This window comes from Malaclemys terrapin, chromosome 11 (genome assembly GCF_027887155.1).
Source record: "Malaclemys terrapin pileata isolate rMalTer1 chromosome 11, rMalTer1.hap1, whole genome shotgun sequence".
Lineage (NCBI taxonomy): Eukaryota > Metazoa > Chordata > Testudines > Emydidae > Malaclemys > Malaclemys terrapin.
The window spans coordinates 19,444,823-19,468,973 of record NC_071515.1 but is presented as its reverse complement, the minus strand read 5'-3'; the positions used below and the strand labels follow the sequence as shown (position 1 = coordinate 19,468,973).

Sequence of the window (24,151 nt, the reverse complement as noted above, 5' to 3'; positions counted from 1 at the left end):
TGTCTTGGAGTTCCGTTCCTTTTCTCTTCAAACTTCTCTTAACACAGTCTTTCCACTGTATCCTTGGTCTTCCTTATCCTTTTTTGCTGTCCTCTTCCGCCCACACTTTCTTTGCTGATCATTATCACATGTGCCGCCTACCTCAAACATGTGCTTCCCAGGCTTTCTATAACTAAGGGTATGTCTACACTGCAGTTAGACCCCTCTGGCTGGCCTGTGTCAGCTGACTCAGACTCGTGGGGCTCGGGCTAAGGAACTGTTTGATTGTGGTGTAAACATTTGGACTTGGGCTCCGGTCCCTCTCTTCTCGTGAGGTCCCAGAGCTCACTCTCCAGCCCAAGCCCAAACATCTACACCGCAGTTAAACAGCCCCATTGCCCAAGTCAGCTGACATGGGCCAGCTGTGGGTTTTTAATTGCAGTGTAGACATACCCAAAGAGTTCCAAGTTCATCTTTCCCCTGATTTCTTCCATGTGCCCTCTAAGCTCTGCTTGTTTTCCTTTCTCCTCAGTATATTGTTGTTTACTACCTATATAGTTTTTTCTTCCCTTTCCATCAGATCCTCCCTTTCCAAACTGTAGGCAGGCAGGGACAAACACATGCCTTGTACACTTTTCCTTTCAGTTTGTTCCTTGATTGCTGGTCCCACAGTGCTCCTGCCACCTTTTTCACAGCTGCCCATGCATACTGGGTGGTTCTTTTCAATTCTCCAGAATTCTCTCCATTGGCAGTAAGTGTATTTTCCAATACAAAATTCTTTCTTCTGATTCAGCTTCTCTCCTGAAACTCCTATCAACAGTTCTTTCTCCACCTTCGTTGCTTGCATAACTTCAGTTTGCTTTGCATTTACTTTCAAACACAGATGTCCACTCTGATACCATGTTTACCACTTCCTTTTTGCTATCAGCCAAAAGGGCCAGATTGTCAGCATTCATTAGCTGGATCTTAGGGTAAAGCTGAATGTAAATATGCACCCAAGAAGGGGCAGTTTTTAAACCAATTTAGCTCTACTGCATAAGGAGCAGTTGTGAAAGGTATTAGGGGGATTGTCTGGAGAGTTCTTTGAGTAATAGGTACAAGCAGCTGTTGTTTTAAATTGAACTTTAATTTACTGAGGTTTTCTTATAATAAAATTACACAATACTTAGAGCGCTGCAGTGAAAGGGTTGTGAAACTATAAGGATTCCAAACTGGGTATTGAAGGAGAGCTGAAAGAAACCTAATACTGAAAAAAAAAAAAATAGTATTTGTCTCACTGAACACATTTTAAAATCTCATTTGATACAAATAGCATGTCTAGGCACTCAGATGATAACCCAATGGATTAGTGAAAAGCACTAATTCACAGAATACCTTTATTAAATAAATGTAAAAATGTTGTCCAAAACTTGAAGAGTTTGGTTAGCTTTTCACATGTTTTAGCAGTCTACTTATATAGGAATCTAGTTTAAAACTGAACTCACTTATATTTAGAAACAATGTTATAAAGCACATGTTTGTAGTTATTATTTATAGCATACAAATATAAAGTAATTGCCTAGTTATTGTAATGTTGTCCACTAGAATTAACAGCATTTTGCAGCTTCTGTTATAAAATATTCTGTCCTTTGTAGGGACATGGCAAAAAAGAAGAAAAGACACAGACACACACACACACACAGACACACACACACACACACACACAGACACACACACACACACACACACACAGACACACACACACACCCCTTGACAGAGCTGTTCACGAGTGAACAGTCTGTTTTATCTATGCTGTCTCTCCTGTCATCATTTAAGGACATGAGCAATTTTCCAACTTCTTCACTATAAAGATCTGTCTTACAGCCAGACTTCCTTGCACTGTGCTGAGGGGGCACAAAGGTTTCAGTTGTACTGGCCTGGTATGATGATAGGGAGTTGTTTTATGTTTTGTGTTGTTTCAGCAGCCGTTTATTTTGTGATCCAAAAGGATACTGACAGAAAATCCCAGAGACTATATAAGTGAATGATGTCAGCAAGTGCACCCAATATTCATGATGTGAAATGATATGATTATATGAGGTATCATGGATGTTACCTGTCCATTTCCTATGCTGTTAGTTGAAAATAAAGCTCATATTTGGTGCAGCAAGCAAGTAGCAGGCAGAAATGTAGGTGATCCAGTTTATATAAGGCATTTGGGGTGCTATCATTGCATTAGGAGATACTTGAGATGTTTGGTGTGGTTGTGGTATATATTTCAGTGAGAAGCCAGAATTTTTTTGTTGTTGGTATTTTACTTTGGGTCCAAAATTTAGTGCCACGCCTCCCTCCCTCCCCACCCTCCTCCCGCATTTCAAATGTGCGCTCGCGCTCTCTCTCTCTCTCTCAGTATTTATTTAGAGCCTCATCTCCATAATATCTGAGTGTTGATGCTAAAACTCATCTTCCCTCACACTGATCCTGGGATTGTCAGATTTGGGCTTCAGTTCGCTCCACATCTAAGATTTCTTGTGGCTGGACAAAATACATCTTAGATCAAGGATTCCCTCTTTTGAGCCACGTTGTGGGATACGTATCTTAGCATTAGATTCCTAGCAGCCCTATTGTGGTAATATATTTCATAACTACAAATCATTAATCAGTAAGATCCAGTCTAATTAACTTCAGCTAGAGGTGAGGCTGAGGCGCTGCTCATGGGCCATGTGATTAAGTGACTTGACAGAACTCATATGATGAGTCATTGTCACAGGCGACAATACAAATCCACAAAAAGAACAGGAGTACTTGTGGCACCTTAGAGACTAACAAATTTATTAGAGCATAAGCTTTCGTGGACTACCCGAAGAAGTGGGCTGTAGTCCACGAAAGCTTATGCTCTAATAAATGTGTTAGTCTCTAAGGTGCCACAAGTACTCCTGTTCTTTTTGCGGATACAGACTAACACGGCTGCTACTCTGAAAGCAATACAAATCCAGACATCCAACCATATTCTCTAATCACTCTAGCCCAGTTTCCCTTATTTATTTTTATTCATTGGCTTTGGGAACTTTTACAGGACTGTTGCCTCCATATGTTATAATTTTGTTAATTACTTATGTAAGAAAAAATGCCACAGAAAGTTGTGTACTTCAGGTGAACAAAGGCAAGAGCACAGAAGTGGAGCAAGAGTACTGGAGATAAGCTAAAGTCATCAAGACAGTAATTATCAGTGTCAACACCGTGCCATTTTTGTATTTTCCAATTAAATTAAATGAACTGACTTTCATGCAATTAATTTTTAATAAATATTTGTATATGGTACATATTAGAATCAAGGTTTATAGTTCTAGCTCACTGAATAGTATGACCCCTCCCTCAGACAGTAGTTACTCTCCATCAGCAATAGTGGTACCTTAGATACATGTAAGTGAGTCATGTATTCAATTGATACTATTTCAATGGTTGACATTCACTTACATTTAGTTTTTACCCTTATCTTTTTTTATCACACCTCTTGCTGCCCATGTAGGGTGTTAAATGTATTGTCTAGTGGCCTCAGTCCACTGCCAGTTGGACCAAATAATAAACTTTAAGGTCATAAAGGAATCATTATGATTATCCAGAAACCAGCCCCACGACTGCCACACATTGATACTGTGTGGACAATCTCAGCAGAGATGGCAAGGGGGTGGGGCGTGAACTTCCTTGTACCCATTGAGGTGGTACAGTAGAACCTCTGAGTTACAAACACGTCGGGAATGGTTCGTAACTCTGAACAAAACGTTATGGTTGTTCATTCAAAAGTTTACAATTGAACATTGACTTAATACAACTTTGAAACTTTACTGTGCAGAAGAAAAATGCAGCTTGTAGGCTATCTTAATTTAAATTAAACAAGCATAGAAACATTTTCCTTATCTTGCCAAATATTTTTTTTAAACTTTCCCTTTATTTTTTTTTACTAGTGTGTGTTTAACACAGTACTGTGCTGTATTTGCTTTTTTTGGTCTCTGCTGCTGCCCGATTGTGTACTTCCGGTTCCAAATGGCTGATTGGTCAGTTCCTAATTCTGGTGTTTGTAACTCTGAGGTTCTACTATACCTCCAAGTTAGGTTTGAGGAACATTGGCAAGACAGTGTTGAGAAGTTTCCACTCCCACTTCCAGTATGGTGCCCACTTCCTGCGTGGATTAACAGAGGACTTCAGTCCAGCACCTTTGAGAAATGCTAACTTCATGTTCTGCTTTTTAAAATGGTATTTTTCTCCATATACCATTTTTCTATTAATTTTGTTTCTTACCCTGCTGCTCCAAACTTTAAAAGATATCCAAAGCATGCACCAATTCATCCACTAAGGGTGCAATAATTTTTTAAGGATTTTACTTAGAGCGGTATGAAATCTAACCACACAACTCCTATTAAAATCAGTGAGCGCTACATGTAAGGGCAGTGGGAATTATATGAGTACATTTTTAATGTAGCTGTTTGTATATGTTTGAAATGCAGAGTCCTTCGCCTTAAATGTCTTGCAGCATCAAACTTGTAGTACCTTGAACTGAAGTGTTTCCATATTCTATGTAATCATATTTATAAATATTTTTAATCATATATATTAGGTCACAAAATCATGTGACCAAATCATAGGCAATAGCCCAAAAGCTATTGACTAGATAAAGGAACTATGGCGTAAAACTATTTTTAGTTACGTGAACCTGTCCAAAGGTTTAGATCTGGGAAACCTAGAATGCACTGTGTTAATATTCTCTTTTTTTTTTTTTTTCTTCCACTGGTTTCATCTTTCAATTTCTCCAACAGAAAGGAGAGCCCAACTGCAGTATTCTTTCACTGGAGACCACAGAACAGCTGACCTTTGAGATACCCCTGAATGATTCAGGTTCTGCTGGACTTGGTGTCAGCTTGAAAGGCAACAAATCTCGGGAGACTGGGGCTGACCTTGGGATTTTCATCAAATCCATTATCCATGGAGGTGCAGCTTTTAAGGTATGGAAGAATTCTATTAGCTCTTGTCTCTGGTAGCATTCAGATGTTCACATGCTCTTCTAGGAGTTTTTATTAAGAGAGTTCTTATCTTCTAACTTCCAGAAAATTACTGGAATGCTCTTCTAAATAGTGCTAATTCCAACACATCACATAATATCCCATGTACATTAACATATATAAATATATATATATTTAGCTCACACACCAATATTTACCTCATAGTTAAGATTGCTCAAGTGTTTCTTTACTCTATAAAAAGATCTTACAAAGATGCATACTTGTATTGAAAAAAAATGTATATTTTTCTACTTTTTTTTACAGTGATGTCAGAATTAAGGCTGTGCATTTGAGTGAACTTTTGCGGAATTGACTGTGAGCTTTGTGGTTAGTGTATTTTGGAGTGAAATGGGATTTGGGTAGAATTTCCAAAAGTGCCCTACGTGAAGAGGACTTAGGCCTCCTTCATCACATAGGCATTTTTGAAAAGTCCACTCTTTGTCTCAGGCTACGTCTACACTACGGGGGGGATCGATTTTAGATACGCAAATTCAGCTACAGGAATAGCGTAGCTGAATTCGACGTATCTGATCCGATTTACCCCGCTGTGAGGACGACGGCAAATCGACCGCTGCGGCTCCCCCGTCGACGGCGCTTACTCCTACCTGGGCTGGTTCGATTCGGGGATCGATTATCGCATCCCGACGAGACGCGATAAATCGATCCCCAAGAGATCGATTTCTATCCGCCGATCCGGGCGGGTGGTGAAGACAAGCCCTTAGAGTTGAGGAGTCTGTGATTGTATTTGGTGGGGGTAAAAGATGTGAATTGAGGTTTGTTTGGATGTTAATATTGCCTAAACTGGTGATTTCCTTGATTTTTAATTTGTGCTGATAGGAAATACACTCGAGCAACTTTAACTGTACGTTAATGGCATTTTTGGTGTGAGAATTTCCTTGGTGTGTGGTGGTTTTGTTTTAACAACAAAAGTTTTAAGTAGTCCTGGTGGGTAAGTACTGAAGGGGGAAAACTAAGCTCTGGTAGATGTCATGAGGCACACCATAGCAATGGTGGGTACTGCAGTGGCCTCTTCTGCTTGTAGATTTTTATATATGGGGTGTGTGTGTTGAGGGGGGATTTATAGCTTCATGGAATGTGAAGGAAGGAAGATAGTTCAGGCAAGCTCTTTTTCCAAGTTGAAAGTGCTAAACTTTGCATGCTTAAAATGTCTAACAGGGAGAAAGGTGTTTCTCTGTCCCTGTGCCCCCTATGCTGCCTTCTCATTCCACCTTTGTCCCCGACCTTTATAGGTGCCTTCTGTACCCTCTGAAGTTGCGGCTTCCTTGTTATCTGTCATCCTCTAAATCACCCATTCCCCTTAATTTTTTGTAGACTTGCTAGAGTTTGAGACCGAAAGCCCTGAATTCGCATACCTAGCAAGGTCTGTCAGAATGAATGCCGATCTGGTAAGGTGCTCTGGAAGGTGTTTAGACTCCACAGTGCAGTGCGGTGTAAGAACCTGGATAGGATTGTCAGATGGGGAGGTGGCCTTCCTCATGACCTGGGAAGCAACCGAAGCTGGCTGTGAACATTCAGTACTCTGCCAGCCTCCATGGCGCAAGAAAACAAACCAAAACAAAGTTATAACAGAAAAACCAAATCACATTTTATATTTTTATTTTTCCTCACAAATAACTCCAGGTTGGGCTTTAATGCAAGTTGAAACCCTTGTGAAATTGTACATTTGTGACTTGAGATTGTGATGTTATGTGACCTTGGGGGAAAAAAAATCGGTGGAAACCTGAAAAAAGCGATTTTAAACCTTTTTGAATTGTACCACAGTGGCACTTAAAAGTGTGAAGTGCCATAGAAGATTACAGTTCTTGCAAAAGCCCATTTTTGAGAGTGATTTCTGTGAATGTTCCTGTTTTAATTAAGGGATTCATACCTTGCTTTAAGTGAAGAACTCAAAACAGCCTTAACTACTGAGCCATTAGGGCAGTGATGTCCAAATTGTGGTGCATGCCCCGCTAGAGGGGTGCGTAGGAACTTTTTTTGGGGGGGTGGAGGAGTGGCGAGGCCTGGACGAGTGGCGAGGCCTGGGCAGCCCCTACGGGGGAGGGGGGGCAAGGGCTGCCACCCAGCCCCACTCTGCCCCCAGCCATAACTCCACTCTGCCCCCACTCCACTGCCAGGCCATCTCCGCCTCTAGCCCCAGCTCCTCCCCCATCCCGAGTTCAGCCCCCAGCTGCACCTTCAGCCCAAACTCCTCTGCTGAGCCAACTGTGCCGTAATGGAGGGGATTCCATTACTGGTAGGGGGGCGGGGAGGGCATGACAGGAAAAGTTTGGACACCGCTGCATTAGGGCATTTCTGTAATAGCGTATTGCATGTAGACTTGCTAGAGTTTGAGACCGAAAGCCCTGAATTCGCATACCTAGCAAGGTCTGTCAGAATGAATGCCGATCTGGTAAGGTGCTCTGGAAGGTGTTTAGACTCCACAGTGCAGTGCGGTGTAAGAACCTGGATAGTTCAGCCCCCAGCTGCACCTTCAGCCCAAACTCCTCTGTTGAGCCAACTGTGCCGTAATGGAGGGGATTCCATTACTGGTAGGGGGGCGGGGAGGGCATGACAGGAAAAGTTTGGACACCGCTGCATTAGGGCATTTCTGTAATAGCGTATTGCATGTAGCATTCTCTCTGGGCTGCTTTTAGTCTTTCCAGAGTTCCAAGGGTGACACCGCTGGACCCATAAAGCAGTGTAAAGACAATGAAATTACAAACTTATTTAGTGTTTACAAGAATAAAAATTCAGCAAGCCTGTGAGATAGAGAATAATGTATTCAATCTGAACTGTCAGTGGAAACCTAGTTTGTCATATTCTTATTCCTTGCCAATCAAAATATTGTTAGTATTATGGACAAAGCATGCCTTAGTTGAGGTTAACAACAGTTGCATAGAACTGATGTCTGAGCTGAACACAAACTGATAAATCACAACATTATGACTTGTTCATCTCTCTCATGGAAGTAAGGACTCTTGTTCACTTTTTTGATTAAAAAGCACTTGAATAACTTGCTAATGTTTAGGAAATTTATTGGCAGCAAATTCACCAAATAAAATTTGAATAGAGATAGCTTTAGTGAAATTAAAAACAAGAGTCTTAATCATCTTGTCATGTAATACGTTTAGCTCTTTTGGATCTATAATGTAATATTTTCTTTTGTGTTATCTCAGCAGATCCGAACAATTCTATTTTCTGTAGAAACACCTTTAATTCAGTTTGTGTAAATTCCTCTCCTGACACTAGCCTGCTGAGTAAGACAATTCACAACATTAAAAACTACACAACCACATATTTACAGCTGGTATTAAATGCCAGATGGCATCAATCAAGGCTTTAGCCTTTATATGATTGTTTAATACTTAGTTGCCTTTATTTACCTTTCCAAAAAGGAAGGGGGTTGTTTTTGTGACAGCAAGAAAATTGATTAACCAAGAAACAAAGTTTGTTTTTCTTTGCTGGGGTTTCAAGCATCAGAATTTTACCCACATGACCTACTCCCCTTTTACCAACAATGGGATGAGCATTTTTCCCTGTTCTCCAGTTCTAGAATTGAGAGAGGGTTTTAAACTTTGTTTATTGTAGTATTGTGAATCCATGTATAGTTAGAAACATATATAACAGATTTAAACTAAAATATTAACAATTAACACGTCTGCCAAATTCCTCCCATCATCTCCCCAACTCTTTCCGTTGCTGTTGTTTATAACAGTACATTTCCCTTTGTAGAGAGTGAAATTATAAAGAACATAAGGGAAAGAATACATATAATTTCTTTCATTCTAAGGTCACTGCTTGTTTCTTTTCCCACCTGTATAGTTGCTAGCGCAGTACTTTGGGATAGATAGCTGTATCAGAAATGGATCTATGGAGGTGGTACTAAATTGTATGTTAAAGATTTTAATAGATTTTAATCTATGATAATGCAGCCTGACCACAGTGCTATTATCCTCATTTTATAGATGGGTCACTGAGAGACACAGTAACTTGGCCAAAGTCACAAAGGGTAGGGAATTGAATCCTGGTCTCCCAAGTCCCAGGCTAATCACTGGACCATCCTTCCTCTCACTGTACTTATATATGAATGCACTATTAACTACTGGGCAAAATCTGCTTACAATGCTCTAGGCATGAACCACCCAAATGACCTGTTAACAAAAGTTCCATTTCACAAGTTGTTACATTAGGGCCAGTACAACCCTTAAAACCAGACTGGATACAAAACGTCCTTTCACAAGGAGGAATAACATGCAGCAATGGAAGGGGGCAATCCAAAAAGAGGTTGCTCATTGTCCACACCTGCTTGGAACAGAATGATAAATGAGTTAGACAAAGCAAACGTGGAAAGATAATGTAAAGAGTATCAGAACTCGTATAGCTGTTGATATAAGGAACATAACTTTTGGAGGAACAAAGAAGCCAGGTATTCCTATAAAGCCGAGGGACTTCCTCAGACAGACAGACACACTCATGCTGTTGCTGGACATACAACCCAAAGCTATTCTCTGACTACCAACTGGCTAGCTCCTCCCTCCTGTTTAGAGCAAAGGTAGTGGGAACTTTCTATGCACTATGAAAACAGCCTTCTACTGACACAGATAGCAAGTCCCACAGTCACTCCCAAGTCTGGATCTTCTTCAGAGTAGCCCAGTATGATACAGCCAAGTCACCACACCAACCTTAATTGTATTATGTAAATAAAGCTACTCTTTCTGAGTTTCCAATTCTCTATGTTCCTGTGGTTGGATATCTTGCACAGAACAGTCGACACCCAACTGTGAACAACTATAAATTTCCTTGCATCAATTTAAAAAGAGTGTGTGTGTGTGTGTGTGTGTGTGTGTGTGTGTGTGTGTGTGTGTGTAAATCAGGACTTCTAACATTTATGTTAAAAGCTTTATGTATTGGGAATTTTAAATTCAAATTTGCACTTATTCTGAGCATTTCCCCCTGCAGTTTATTGTACTAGATTCTAGAACCAAAAACACTTGGATTTAAGCACATGTATTGCTTTTCAGTAAACCAAGGTTCTTTTGTGAAATTGTGACTACTGCAAAATCAAGATGTTCATAACCCTTTAGGCATGAGGATGATCTCAGTATCTCACTTTTGTGGCTGGAATGTAAAAACGAATCTGGTCTTTGTTATATTGTTAGATGTTACAGTTTTGAAAAACAACCTCCTCCCACACAATCACAATTGGTCTTCAGAAGAGCATGGATTCAGGATTTGCAGATCAGCTTGAAGTCATCAGATTATTTCTTACCCTTTTATAGATCACACATACCAGCAAGAGACCAACAAATTTGTCTCAGCATTGCAATAGATGTAGTGCTACAAATTGGATATTTATTCATGGAAAGTGCCTTTTTATGCTGTCCAAATGTCTTTAAAGTGTCAGAGTTTGAGACTTCTTTCACTGATGTCTATTTTCCAGAATGAAAAGAATGTATTAGGTTATGTACAAAATGCAAACAATTTGGTTGGTTAGTATTATCTCTTATCAGTCTGGACAGAAGGTCTGAAGATGGGCCAACATTTTTCAATGACTTCTGAAATTTTAGCACAGTGATTTAACTCACTTGTTTGAGCAGGCAGTGAAGAAACCCAGTAAATAAATTGTGGAAAATGTAGGGGGAAATTGAAATCTTTAGGCTAATTTTTATATATCTTATAGATTTTTAGAGAATCCCAACTCATGCAGTTTACCCACAGAGACCACCAGAATACCTAGTGATCATTGGATAACTTAAGTCCTCCAGCCGTTAGTGTCTTAAAAAAAAATTAGTGACATGGAAAAACTTAATAATCCTAATAAGAATCCTGATGCATTTAAAGAACCGTACAAGATTAAACCACTGTTCTACTTGATGATTGCTCTTTAATGGCCCACATCAACATCCTTTTGTGATTTTTGCAAAGAATGTACTCTTTGGCTTCAATAGCTATAAGTGAGGTATTACCAATGTACATGACATTTGCAGTTATATAGGACAGGATGCTAAAGATGCTTTCATCTGAGGACAAGATGCTAAGATGCTATTGAGATGAATGTGCTTAGATGCATCCTATCCCTCTTTAATTGTATTGTTTTCAATTTCCTGTCTTGTACATATTGGCAGGGCACTTGGTATGGAATCCTGCTCCTCCTACACACATCCTCCTCTGTAGCGGAAATGCAGTAGAACTACTACTGTAAGCTTTTCAGGGCAGAGATTGTTTCTTCCTGTATGTTTGTACCACATCCAACACAATGGAGTCCAAGTCTCTTCAGAGGCTCTAGATGCAATAGTAATGTAAATATTAGTAGTTAATTGTATGGGGTGGGTCAGGGAACAGAATGGCTGCACTGAATGCCAGGAACAGTTCACTCAGAGGGAAGAAGGTCAAAGGTGGTCCCAGGGAGTGGCCAGAGTGTGATTTAAGGGGGCAAACTCCACATAGGAGAATACAGTGCCATGGCCACTATTTCAGTCAAAATGCTAAGTGTCCTGTGGCCTGCCTACAAATAGAGGTGGCCATAAATTTCCCTTTTGCTTTGATTACCCACATAAATCACATTTACTCAGACTATGCCAGGGGACATTAATTTCATTCTTAATGACTGTGGCCCACTTGCAGGTTCAAAGATAGAATGAAAAAATACCTGATTTGTTCAGACTCTAAAAGTTGTTTTCCTAATCAAAAGGCAGAAAGAAATCTTTTAGAGATAAAAGGAAAAGTACAAATACTGTACAGCAGCACAAACATGTAGCTTGTCTTGAGCCAAGTGGATTATCGTGCAGTACAGTGTACTAACACTAGACCATAACACCAGTAATGTGCAAATCTGAGTTTGAGGGTTGTTCAAACATTTTCCCCACTTCTCAAAATCACAGAAAGTCTCTGTGCTAAATAACTTTCTCCTGATCCCCTGCAAAAACAGTATTCAGCTGCCTTCCAACTGTTTATTATCTTTGGTGGAATGGTTTAGTAGTTCTAAATGCACTGCATTGTAAAACATGTAGGACTACTTTGCTTTTATTCAGTCCATCATGTCATGAGCTTTGCATTTAAGCCTACCACATTTAAAGAGGTCAAAAGAGCTTTTAAGAACTGACTTTATAAAAGACAGCCAACATTTGCAGAAATACTAAATCTCACATGAAAGAATTGCAAAGCAAAAACCTGACAGTACAGGAGTTTCTAAGACTGTACTGATTAATTAAAAATAATTTATTGGCATATTCCTGTATGTAGGCTAAAATTTGAAAATGTCGAGTGTGTACTTGTACATATTTGTGAAAGCAGCTTCAACAGATTTTTAAGCAAGAGGGCTTACTCACAGATATATGCACAGAACAGGAAAGAGAGTATGGGATTGTACGAGAAGTATATGAATCTGTTTAAAAAAAAAAAATCAAAATCTTTAGAGGCTTACAAAAAGGCGGCTTTTTTCCCCTCATGCTCCCCTTGAAATCAAGGGAATCATTATTTTCAGTGAATTTTATTAGGGTACAAAGGAATTATAACTGATGTGCAAGTAATCAAGGGCCCTGTCCCAAAGTGTTAATTCTTTTCACCTTCACATATCCTAAGGCACCATTTTTTGTATGGGGTGGAAGGGTGGAGCTAGCATATTCCTTTGGCTATATGTAAATTTATGTTGGCATCAAACACAAACAATGGAGTGTTTTCCATTATATTCCTCCCAAATGGTACTACTGCTTCCTGTGCTCTTTTCCTGGTCCCTCTCTACAAAGGTCAAAATCATCCTTATTTTCTTCTGTCCTTTCACCCTCCCTCATTGTTTCACTCATCTTTCAGTCCTCTCCTTCCTCCTAGTCCCTTCCTGTTTATTTTCCTTTTCTGGCCTCTATTGTTCCGTTTAGTACTATGACAGTGCTTTCTCATCGTACCCTGCTCTGGTAACAATGATTGATTCCCAGTTCCAGCTAAAATAATACTTAAGAAAACTGGGTTTAACATGGCTACTGTCGCTCACACAAAAATCATTTAGTTAGACCTGGCAGCAATGCTACAAGAGTTAACTGAACATCCATGTGATAGAAAAATAAAAATGGAAAAGTATACACATTTTGGACTGCACAGCTATGAGATGTATAAACAGTTCTGATGAGGGCATTATGAAGAACACATAAGTGAACCAAGTTTCAGAGTAACAGCCGTGTTAGTCTGTATCCGCAAAAAGAAGAACAGGAGTACTTGTGGCACCTTAGAGACTAACAAATTTATTAGAGCATAAGCTTTCGTGGACTACAGCCCACTTCTTCGGATGCATATAGAATGGAACATATAATGAGGAGATATATATACACACATACAGAGAGCATAAACAGGTGGGAGTTGTCTTACCAACTCTGAGAGGCCAATTAATTAAGAGAAAAAAAACTTTTGAAGTGATAATCAAGCTAGCCGAGTACAGACAGTGTGATAAGAAGTGTGAGAGTACTTACAAGGGGAGATAGAGTCAACGTTCACCTGCACATCTACCAATGTGATATATGCCATCATGTGCCAGCAATGCCCCTCTGCCATGTACATTGGCCAAACCGGACAGTCTCTACGCAAAAGAATTAATGGACACAAATCTGACATCAGGAATCAAAATACTCAAAAACCAGTGGGAGAACACTTTAACCTGTCTGGTCATTCAGTGACAGACCTGCGGGTGGCTATATTACAACAGAAAAACTTCAAAAACAGACTCCAAAGAGAGACTGCAGAGCTAGAATTGATCTGCAAACTAGACACAATCAACTCCGGTTTGAATAAGGACTGGGAATGGCTGAGCCATTACAAACGTTGACTCTATCTCCCCTTGTAAGTACTCTCACACTTCTTATCACACTGTCTGTACTCGGCTAGCTTGATTATCACTTCAAAAGTTTTTTTTCTCTTAATTAATTGGCCTCTCAGAGTTGGTAAGACAACTCCCACCTGTTTATGCTCTCTGTATGTGTGTATATATATCTCCTCATTATATGTTCCATTCTATATGCATCCGAAGAAGTGGGCTGTAGTCCACGAAAGCTTATGCTCTAATAAATTTGTTAGTGTATAAGTGAACCAAATTCATTTTAAGCCAGCTAATGATTTTTTGGTCCCACTTCCTTTCCTGCTATTCTTTCAGCCCTTCTTCCCATTCATGATAGATTTCTTCAGTCTCACCCCTTTCTTTTTCTTCTTTCAGAGTTCTGACACCAACTTGATAGTTGTGAACTGACTGAACTCTATGGGTATGTCTTCACTACCAACGTAGCGCTTTAACATGGCTTTGTAGTCACGGCACCAGTGCTGGGAGAGCTCTCCCAACGCTATAAAAAAAACCCACCCCCATGAGGGGAGTAGTTACCAGTGCTGGGGGCGCGGCTCCCAGCGCTGGTGCACTGTCTACACTGCCACTTTACAGCTATGAAACTTGCATCGCTCAGGGGGGTGTTTTTTTTACACCCCTGAGCACGAAAGTTTCAGCGCTGTAAAGTGGCAGTGTAGACAAAGCCTAAGAGAAACCTTCAATTCTTGATCAGCAGAATTTCTCTGTATTTTTATTTCTCTGTATTCTCTGCATACAGAAACAAAAAAATCATTCACAGATATTAATAAAAGTACCAATATGCCTAGTAAAGGCAGAAAATAAGTGTCCATACGTTTATTATGCCTACAGCTGTCAGCAAACTCTGGCAATGAAAGTGAATGGATTTCTTCAAAAACACAAACCACTCTAGATGGCACAACTTCAATTTTGTTATTGGCAGCACGGTTAGCTGTTAAAATACATGAAGAGCTTTTCATTAAAATGTGGATGCTTTCGTCTTAGTGACCATTCTGTATGAGAACACTTCCTTATATGGTGGCATATTAACTATGGCATGATGAGCACTATAGGACAGAGTAATTTGTGGAGCTGTATCATTTCTTAGCAGATTCTGACAACAGATGCACAGAATTTAAAAATATGCTGCAATGTTCATTCTTGGTTGTACAACTGATACTAACAGATGTGGTATAAGTTCTCTATCCCAGAGTCCATATTCCCATTTTCTTCTCTTTAGGACTGGCACAAAGTGCCTATGCTTTTGTAATTGTCTCGTGAACTGTACTTCTCAAATACTGGGAATTGGCCAGCTAGCGCTACCTAGACTTTTTACATAGACTTGGTGATATTTACAACTGGATTGTATGTAGCTTCTAAGAAAGAAACATGACTGTATCTTGCTCTCCTATATATGTTGCCCCTACATGGTATTACTTTAATATTTTTGGTTGCCTTCTAGGATGGCCGCCTGCGAATAAATGACCAGCTGATTGCAGTGAATGGAGAGTCTCTTCTGGGGAAATCCAACCATGAAGCCATGGAGACACTGAGACGTTCCATGTCTATGGAAGGGAACATTCGCGGGATGATTCAGTTGGTGGTTCTCAGGAGACTGGAGAGACAAATGCAGGTGATGCAAAAAACTTGTTCATGAGTTAGACCTCCTTGTGGTAAGCAAAGTATTGTATTCACAGTTCCATTAATAATAGCTATTGGGGCAATTCTCCATCCACCATTTTGAAAATATCTTCCTATTTCTATGTGCGTCTTAAAGATACTGGGTGAAAAATCTTGGCCTCATTGAAGTCAATGGCAAACCCCCTAATTGGTTTCAATGGGGTTACAATTTCACTCACCGTATGGCTTTAACTAACACTTAAAAAATAAACTCATTTAAATTATAGTTCTGACTTCCTAAACCTGGCACATCCCTGCACTGATTCAAAAGAGCGCATTAGTACTTGCATTAAGCAAAGCCACTTTTTAAAAAAGTTACTACAGTTTTGAGTTCTTGAATTTTTTGAACTCAGCTCTAGGAAATGAGGTAAACGATCAGTCTGTGTGCCTTTACTATTCTTGTAAAGAAATATGCTGTCTGCCCTTGGCTTCTGGAGGTGCTTATCCACCCGTCACACTAATTTTAACGTTCACTTTTAAATAACAATTTTTTTAGTGGATTTTCAATATATATACTGTTCACAAGAAACAGATACAACTGTGATTAAGATCAAAAAGAAAAAAGGGCCTTTAGAAATCACGTGATAGTACTCTGGGTGAATGTTTGAGAATAATATTTTGTGTATGTATTTATATATAAAAGATAAGAGAGAATGGTGGTTCTGGGGAAGGGAAGCTGTCTTCCCTTAAGCTGTGAACAGTTAACTCTATATGGTAGATTCCACTTCACTAGTTATATTTAAACTTGCTTTACCTCCCACCTGGATTGACATTAAAAAAAAAAATTGCTAAATTTTATACTGTTACTGCACTGGGAAGTTGCTTTTCACAAAGGCTGTCTCATGTGGATACACTGTGACACAGCAGAGGGGAGACAAGGAAAGCAAGTGTGTACTTTACCTGGGGCATTTTCTGAGATTACTGGCTAATATTTTCAAATCTTTTCCTGTAGGAGACATAGACCCTTTATAGTCTTATTACCACAATTAGACAATCAATGGTGACACCACTCTAGACAGGTTGAAAGCATATTCTAGGGTTATTATACTTAAATTTAAGAAAGCAAATTGATTCAACTGCAGTTATCTTTCATGGTCTGTACCTTATGTAAAACTAGTATTATGCATTTATATTTATTCTGTGTTCTGATGAAGTATGAATGATAATCCACCGACTGAGAAAACTAGAAAGAAAGCTTATCATTGCTACCTTCTATTTTTAAAAAGTCAACTTTGGCAAAAATACTACAACTGAATTATTGATGTAATAAAAATACAAGAAGCTGCTTTTCATAGTCAGAGTATATAGTTTTATACATTACCCAGATGTATGAAACACATAAACAATTCTGACACATGCCCTGTGAAGAATACATAATGAGCTCTTGATTGAATCAAATTCATTTTAAACAGAAATTAATTTTTATAGAATGTGCTCGAGGTTCAATTGTAATTCCATTTGAGGCTGGAGACTATAGCAAAATGGGCCATGACCCATTCTTTCCCTTCCCCAAAACTGTTTCCTGCCTGCTACATTCCAGCTTCGTATAAGCAGAATATGTTTTAAAATCCATTATTTGTTTTATTGGTCAGGACACTAATGGAGGCCTTCCATGACAGCTCTGTTTTACAAGCTGAATACTCTAATTAAGCTGGTTACTGATCAGTTGTTGGGATATCGATTGTGTCATTTATCAAAGAGCTGGAAAAGCAGATTTTTTTGGGGGGGTGGTTTTTGTTAATTTAAGGCTGCCTCTCCCAGTGGGTCCCCATCTTTAATTTAGTAGTAGTAGTTTGTATCAGTGCAGGGGTTGATTTTAGCCGGCATTATACTTGCAAAAGGTAATAGATGTGGATCACTTGGCATAAGGAATAAGTGTTAAATCTTCCCAATGTAACTTAAAGAATTCTGGTACACCGGAGGCATGTACAATTGTTAACCATGGGTGTTCCCCATAATAAAGAGACTCTGAATATACTATTTAACTGTCTGTGAATGGAACATTCTAATGAGGTGGAGGGGAAAACAGTCAACATGTTATTTGGCCAGTGGCTACTGAAAGAAAAGAAGAAGCTTATGAGACTAGGTCTGTAGCTGTCTCTGTGTTGTCACCAGTAGGCTCTCAAAATTGATGAAGTGGTCTTAGTAAAGGTGGCCTTATGGCCAGCCTGTCTTTCTCTGGAAAATCACTAGTCTTATCAGGCAAAACAAGAACCATGTAATGATCAATGGCAAATGGCAACGCTCACTGACAGATGCGAAAGTGAGAAGGGGGGCAGATGTTGGCAGCCATCACCACCTTGTGACAGCTTCCATCAAGCTAAAACTGAGAAGTGTGGGTCCACCAAACAAGGGACAGAGACATTATGATATTGACAAGCTAAAGTCCCTTGAAATACAGAGAGCCTTTGGTCTGCAGTTAAAGAACAGGTTTGAAGCACTTGATGAAGAGAAGGGGAATGCAGATGAGGAGATCAACAAGAAGTTGGACAAAGTAACAGCAATTTATAAACAGAGCAGTGAAGCCTGTCTAGGCTACAGGCAGAAGAGAAGGAAGTAGTGGGTTACACCCAGCACATGGAACACCATACTAACCCTGAAGAAAAAAGTTTTAGACACAAAATCCCCGAAGCAAAAGGACAAATACCATGAGCAGTATAGCAAGGCACACTGGGAGGTCAAACGCCTTGTGAGAGCAGACAAACTGCATTATATTGATAATCTGGCAACACAAGCAGAGGATGCAGCTGCTTGTGGTGAACAAGGAACCGTCTACAAAATGATGGGGCTTATCAGTGGTAAATGGCAGACACCAACAAACACTCTCATCAGGGACAAACAAGGACACCTGCTAACAATCGAAAAAGAACAAGAAATGCACTGGACAGAGCATTTCAAAGAATTGCTGAACAGGGAGCCACCTAAAGAGAAAGCAAACATCCAGGAGGCAGAAGAAGATCTTGATATCAACACAGATACCCCAACTAAGGAAGAGATCATTCAAGCCATCAAATCCTTAAAAAATGGGAAAGCTTCTGGCAAGGATAACTTGAATGCAGAATTTTTGAAGGTAAATCCTAAATTAGCTGCATCTATCCCGACCCCTCTATTTACATCAGTCTGAGAAAGGGGAAAAGTGCCAGATGAGTGGACCAGTGGGGTTATAGTGAAGATACCGAAGAAATGAACTCTCAGTGATTGTAATAACTGGCGTGGTATCACACGTTTATCTGTGCCAAGCAAAGTATTGTGTAAGATCATAGTCCAGTGTATATCAAAGACAGCTGATAGTGTTCTGAGAAAAGAGCAAGCTGGTTTTTGGAAAGGGCGTGAATGCACAGATCAGATCTTCACGCTACGAAACATAATAGAACAGTGCTTAGAATGCAACGGCAACTCTACATACATTTCATAGACTTTAAGAAGGCTTTTGGTAGCATCCACGGGACCAGCTTATGGTGCATTCTGTGGGCATATGGAATTCCTTTCTATATAATCAACGTCATCAAAAGCTTCTATTTCAACTTTACATGCAGTGTTGATCACAGTGAGCTCAGTTTTGAAGTCAAAACAGAAATACGTCGGGGTGTGTCATGTCTGCAATCCTCTTCAACATTGCCATCGACTGGGTAATGCGACGTAAAACAGAAGACATGTCAAGAGGCATTAAATGGACACTCTTCTCATCCCTAGAAGACCTGGACTTCGCAGATGATGTCGCTCTCCTATCACATATGCAACACCATATACAAGAAAAAACAACCCGACGCAATGCATTCAGCCAGCATATTGGACTGAAAATCAACTGCAATAAGACAACTATCATGACCTTTAATGTTGCCTCACCATCACCAGTACAGATAGAGGATTATGTTCTCACCAATGTAGAAACATTTACATATTTGGGCAGCACCATCAGCCAGAACGGAGGAACAAGCCAGGACAATCCGGAACAAAATCAGTAAAGCCAGGAACACCTTCAGGAGTTTAAATACAGTCTGGAAATTATCAAAATATAATACCAAAACCAAACTGAAGATTTATCAGAGCTGTGTACTTTCAACACTACTTTATAGTGCAGAATGCTGGGGAATGAGAAAGTATGACATGTCCAAACCGTCTTCATTCCATACAACCTGCCTCAGCAAAATCCTCCGTATCTTTTGGCCCAGAACAATCTCAAACCAAGATCTATTGACACAGTGCAGCCAAGAAGATCTGAGCACCATCATTGCCAGGAGGTGTTGGAGATGGATCGGTCATGTGCTTCCGATGGAAACTGATTCCATTGCCAGAATAGCAATAAGATGGACACCTAAAGGCAAGCGGAAACGAGGCTGCCCGAAAACAACATGGCGATGAGCTGTGGAAGCTGAGCTGAAAAACCTGGGGCATAGCTGGGGAACCGTTGAAAGACTTGCCAGAAACAGACTGGAGTGGTGGAGCTTCGTCACTGCACTAAACTCCAGAGGCGTAATAGGAACATCATGATGATGATGATGATGAAAAGTTTCAAAGGCAATTTAACCCAGTCTCTATTGCTTTGAGCATAACTTTGCAGACATGCCCCCTTGCATGCATTTTTCAGTACCATCAGTTATGCGCATAGAAGATAAAAGTTATACACACAAAACGCATAATCTGTGTGCACAAGTGATAGTACCCGAAAAGGGATGCATAAGTGTTGGTGCCTGTGTTGCACTCTCAGGACCAGGCGTGCTGTTTAAAACTGGAACATTTTATTAAAACCGTAATCAGAATCAGGCAAACACAGAGTGTGCAAAAGCCCACTGCAATAGAGGCCTTGGGTACACTTGCAAGTTACAGCGCTGTAAAGTCTCCCCCAACGCTGTAACTCACTCCCCGTCCACACTGGCAGGGCACTTACAGCGCTGTATCTCCCTGGGTACTCCACATCTCCGAGAGGAATAACAGCTGCAGCGGAGTGGCTATGACTCTCAGGTGTGAGTGTAAACGCTTGCAGCGTTGTACTAATCACCTTGTCAAGTGGCCAATCCTCTCCATTGTTGTGACTGGCTGCAGGAATGCGGAAGTGCTGGTTTCAAAGCTCGTACCACAGAGAAAAGCAAACAGTTTGCAGCTTGCTTTGAGTGAGTGAATGAATGAGCAGGGGGCTGGGAGTTCGGAACTTGCAAAATAGAGAGCTGACATGCTCCAAAAAGCACTCTCTCTCCCCCCACACTCCCTGTCACAATCCACCCCACCCCCCCATTTTGAAAAGCACGTTGCAGCCATATGAATGCTGGGATAGCTGCCCATAATGCACTGCTCCCAGCACAGCTGCAAATGTTACAAGTGTGGCCACACCACTGTGCTGGCAGCTATCAGTGTGGACAGACTGCAGCGCTCTTTCCTACTCAGCTGTACGAAGACAGGTTTACCTCACAGCGCTGTACAGCTGCAAGTGTAGCCAAGGCCAGAGTCTTCCAGGAGTGCTAGACTCTTCTTTCACCACACCCTGCTCCCTTTGACCTCTTCAGCACAGTTCCTTGCCTTAAAGTAGGGGTCTCAAACTCCTGGCCTACATCTGTGGCCCGAGACCCTCTCCAATGTGGGGCTCCAGCAATTTTGGGACCGGGTCTCTCCCTTGGCCCCGTCTGCCACCCCCACATGTGCTACCCCCTGCGCATCCCCTGGGCGATTTAAAATGGCCCTGGGGCCCTGCCCACCACTGGCATCACAGTGGAGCTGAGTGGCTTCCAGCTTGCTCGCTCCACGTGGCTGCTGGTCCCTCCCTGCGGCCCCGGGACAGGGCTGTGCCTCTACACACTGCCCCCACCCCAAGCATCCCTGCAGCCAATGGGAAGCTGCAGGGGCGGTGCCTGGGGGCAGCAGCGCCCGGAGGCTCCCCGGCCCGCCCTGCCTTGGAGCCCCAGGTAAGTGCTGCACCCCCTGATCCCCTCCCAGAGCCTGCACCCACACCCCCTCCAAACATACTCCCTCCTGCCTCCAAACTCCCTCCCAGAGCCTGCAGCCCCTCCCTACACCCCATCCTGTCCCCAATCTCCCTCCCAGAGCCTGCACCCCCTTCCCACACATCTCCTCCTACCCCCAAACTCCCTCCCAGAGCCTGCAACCCCACCCCCTCCTCCTGCACCTCCACTCCCTGCACCAGTCCAGAGCCTGCATCCAGCACCCAAACTCCCCAGAGCCTTCGGCAGGTGGGGGCGGAGTTTTGGGGGGTGGGTTCTGGGCAGCATGAGTGACATTATTGGCCCATTTGGAGGATTTGAGGACTGGTGCTGGCCCTAAGGTAAATTGAGTTTGAGACCCTGCCTTAAAGGGACAGGATGTAGGTAAATATAGCCTTGGCATTCCATCTACTTCTTACTAAAAGATTCTAACATACATGTTCTAAAATGTTTAAGTGCTACAACTGCAATATGAAATCCGCTGGCCCAGGTGAAGTCAACTTTGTAAAATGAAGGCCAAGTGGAGGCTCCTTTCTGGTTATGTATCAGCTTTTCAAAGTGTGACGAACTGGGACTGTTCTTACTGTGGTCTGTGAATGCTGACAGGGGAATGTGGCTAGGATAGTCTGCATTGGGGGATGGGAGACTGACCGGAGAATACCTGAGCATGTAACATGAGAACCCAGGAAGGGGTTGGAGGCCAGGCGACACCTTGGCCCGGGAAACTGAACAAAGGCTGTGGGAGGGGTCGCTGAAGGCAGAGTCTTGGAAGCTGGGTGGTGAGATGGTGGGGAGGCAGAGATTGCTCTGACCTCCCAAGGGGGGCTGGGATGCCCTGGGACCCCAAGATGGACCTAACTGAGGGGGTCCCTGTTGTCTGTGCCTGCAAGACCTGTCTTGGACTGTATTCCTGTCATCCAAATAAACCTTCTGCTTTACTGGCTGGCTGAGAGTCATGGTGAATCGCAGGAGGCCGGGGGTGCAGGGCCCTGAGTTCCCCAATACTCCGTGACAACTGGTGGCAGCGGCGGGATCTACTGCACCCCGTGGACGGCGCTTCCTGCAGTAAGTGACTGGGGAGCAGTAAAACGAAGGGGGATTGACGGGGACCAGGCGTGCTGGAGAGTGAGAGAGAGACGGTTATTACCCCTGGGAGTGTGTGACCAGCGAGAAGGACTTTTGCAGTAACAGGGTCCCCCGGGGGGATCGCAGCGAGTGGTCCCAGGGGCGGAGGAGTCTGCAGCTCGACCCTGGCAGAGAGGTGGTGACCTCGAGAAGGGCTGGCACACTAGGGGTCCCCCTGGGAACTGTGGGGAGCTGTGAGCACACAGGCCGGTGAGTGGCCAGCAGGAAGATGTATGCCAAGCGGCTTAAGAGCGACCTGGTGGAGCTGTGCAAGCAGAGGGGGCTGCGCATTGGGAGGCTCACCAAAGAACAGCTCATTGCCCGGCTGGAGGCGGAAGATCGCGCGAATGAACTGATCCCTGTGTCTCAGGGAAGCAGCCTGGCAAATACAGCGCAGGCACCAGAGTCTGTCCCAGCTGGGAGTGGTCAGCCAGCTGCTGAGGGCTTCCCGAGACCCCTCCTTCCTATGCCTAGGGGAAGGGTGGGGAGGAACCCAGCAAATACCGAAGGCGCCGTGACCCCCCGGGCCAGCAGGGAATCCTCCCGGCGAAGCTCGCCGGCCAGCAGAGGATCCTCCCGGCGACGTTCGGCATCCGTGGAGCGGAATTGGCTGGAATGGGAGAAAGAGCTAAAACTGAGAGAGCTGGAGGATCGTGAACAACAGAGACAGCGTCAGCATGAACGGGAGGAGAAAGAGAGACAGAGACAGCATGAACGGGAGGAGAAAGAGAGACAGAGACAGCATGAAGAGAGACAGCGTCAGCATGAACGGGAGGAGAAAGAGAGACAGAGACCGCATGAAGAGAGACAGCGTCAGCATGAACGGGAGGAGAAAGAGAGACAGAGACAGCATGAAGAGAGACAGCGTCAGCATGAACTGGAACTGGCGAGATTGAAGGGCAGCGAACCCCCGGCTGCGGTGAGTGAGGGGGGACCCGGGACTGCACGGAGCTTTGATAAGTGCATCCTGGCCCCACGCAAGGAGGGGGAGGACATGGATGACTTCCTGGAGGCCTTTGAGACGGCCTGCGAGCTGCACCGGGTTGATCCCGCGGACAGACTCCGGGTCCTTACCCCCTTACTGGACCCCAAAGCCGTGGCATTGTACCGCCAACTGGAAGAGGCAGAGAAAGGGGACTACAAACTATTCAAAAAGGCCCTGCTACGTGAGTTTGGGCTGACTCCTGAGATGTACTGGGAAAGGTTCCGGAGTCAGGAAAAAACCCCTGAGATCTCCTATCTGCAACTAGCCGTCCGCATGGAAGGATACGCCAGCAAGTGGGCTGATGGGGCCCAGACGAAGGAGGACCTGGTCAAACTGCTGGTACTGGAGCAACTGTATGAGCGGTGCCCATCTGACCTGAGGCTGTGGTTGGTGGACAGAAAGCCAGAGAACCCGCGACATGCAGGCCGGCTGGCCGATGAGTTTGTAAAGAGCCGGTCAGGAGATAACAGGGAGGAGTCCCAAAGGAACAGTCCCACCACAACGCAGAGAGAGAGTCACCATGGGACCTCCCCGTGGGAAAATACAGAAAAACCCCATCAAAGGGGAACATCCGGCGTCAGGACCATCCGACCCA

General features: G+C 42.7%; 1 protein-coding gene across 1 annotated transcript in view; it reads left to right on the top strand.

The window, feature by feature from the left end:
- PARD3B (par-3 family cell polarity regulator beta) overlaps nt 1-24,151 on the top strand; it is a 658,517-nt gene that overhangs the window by 364,521 nt on the left and 269,845 nt on the right. Inside the window, exons 11-12 of the mRNA XM_054043471.1 lie at nt 4,773-4,958; nt 15,296-15,466. Of these exons, the coding sequence (XP_053899446.1) occupies nt 4,773-4,958; nt 15,296-15,466 (357 nt within the window). The remainder of the gene's footprint in view (nt 1-4,772; nt 4,959-15,295; nt 15,467-24,151) is intronic.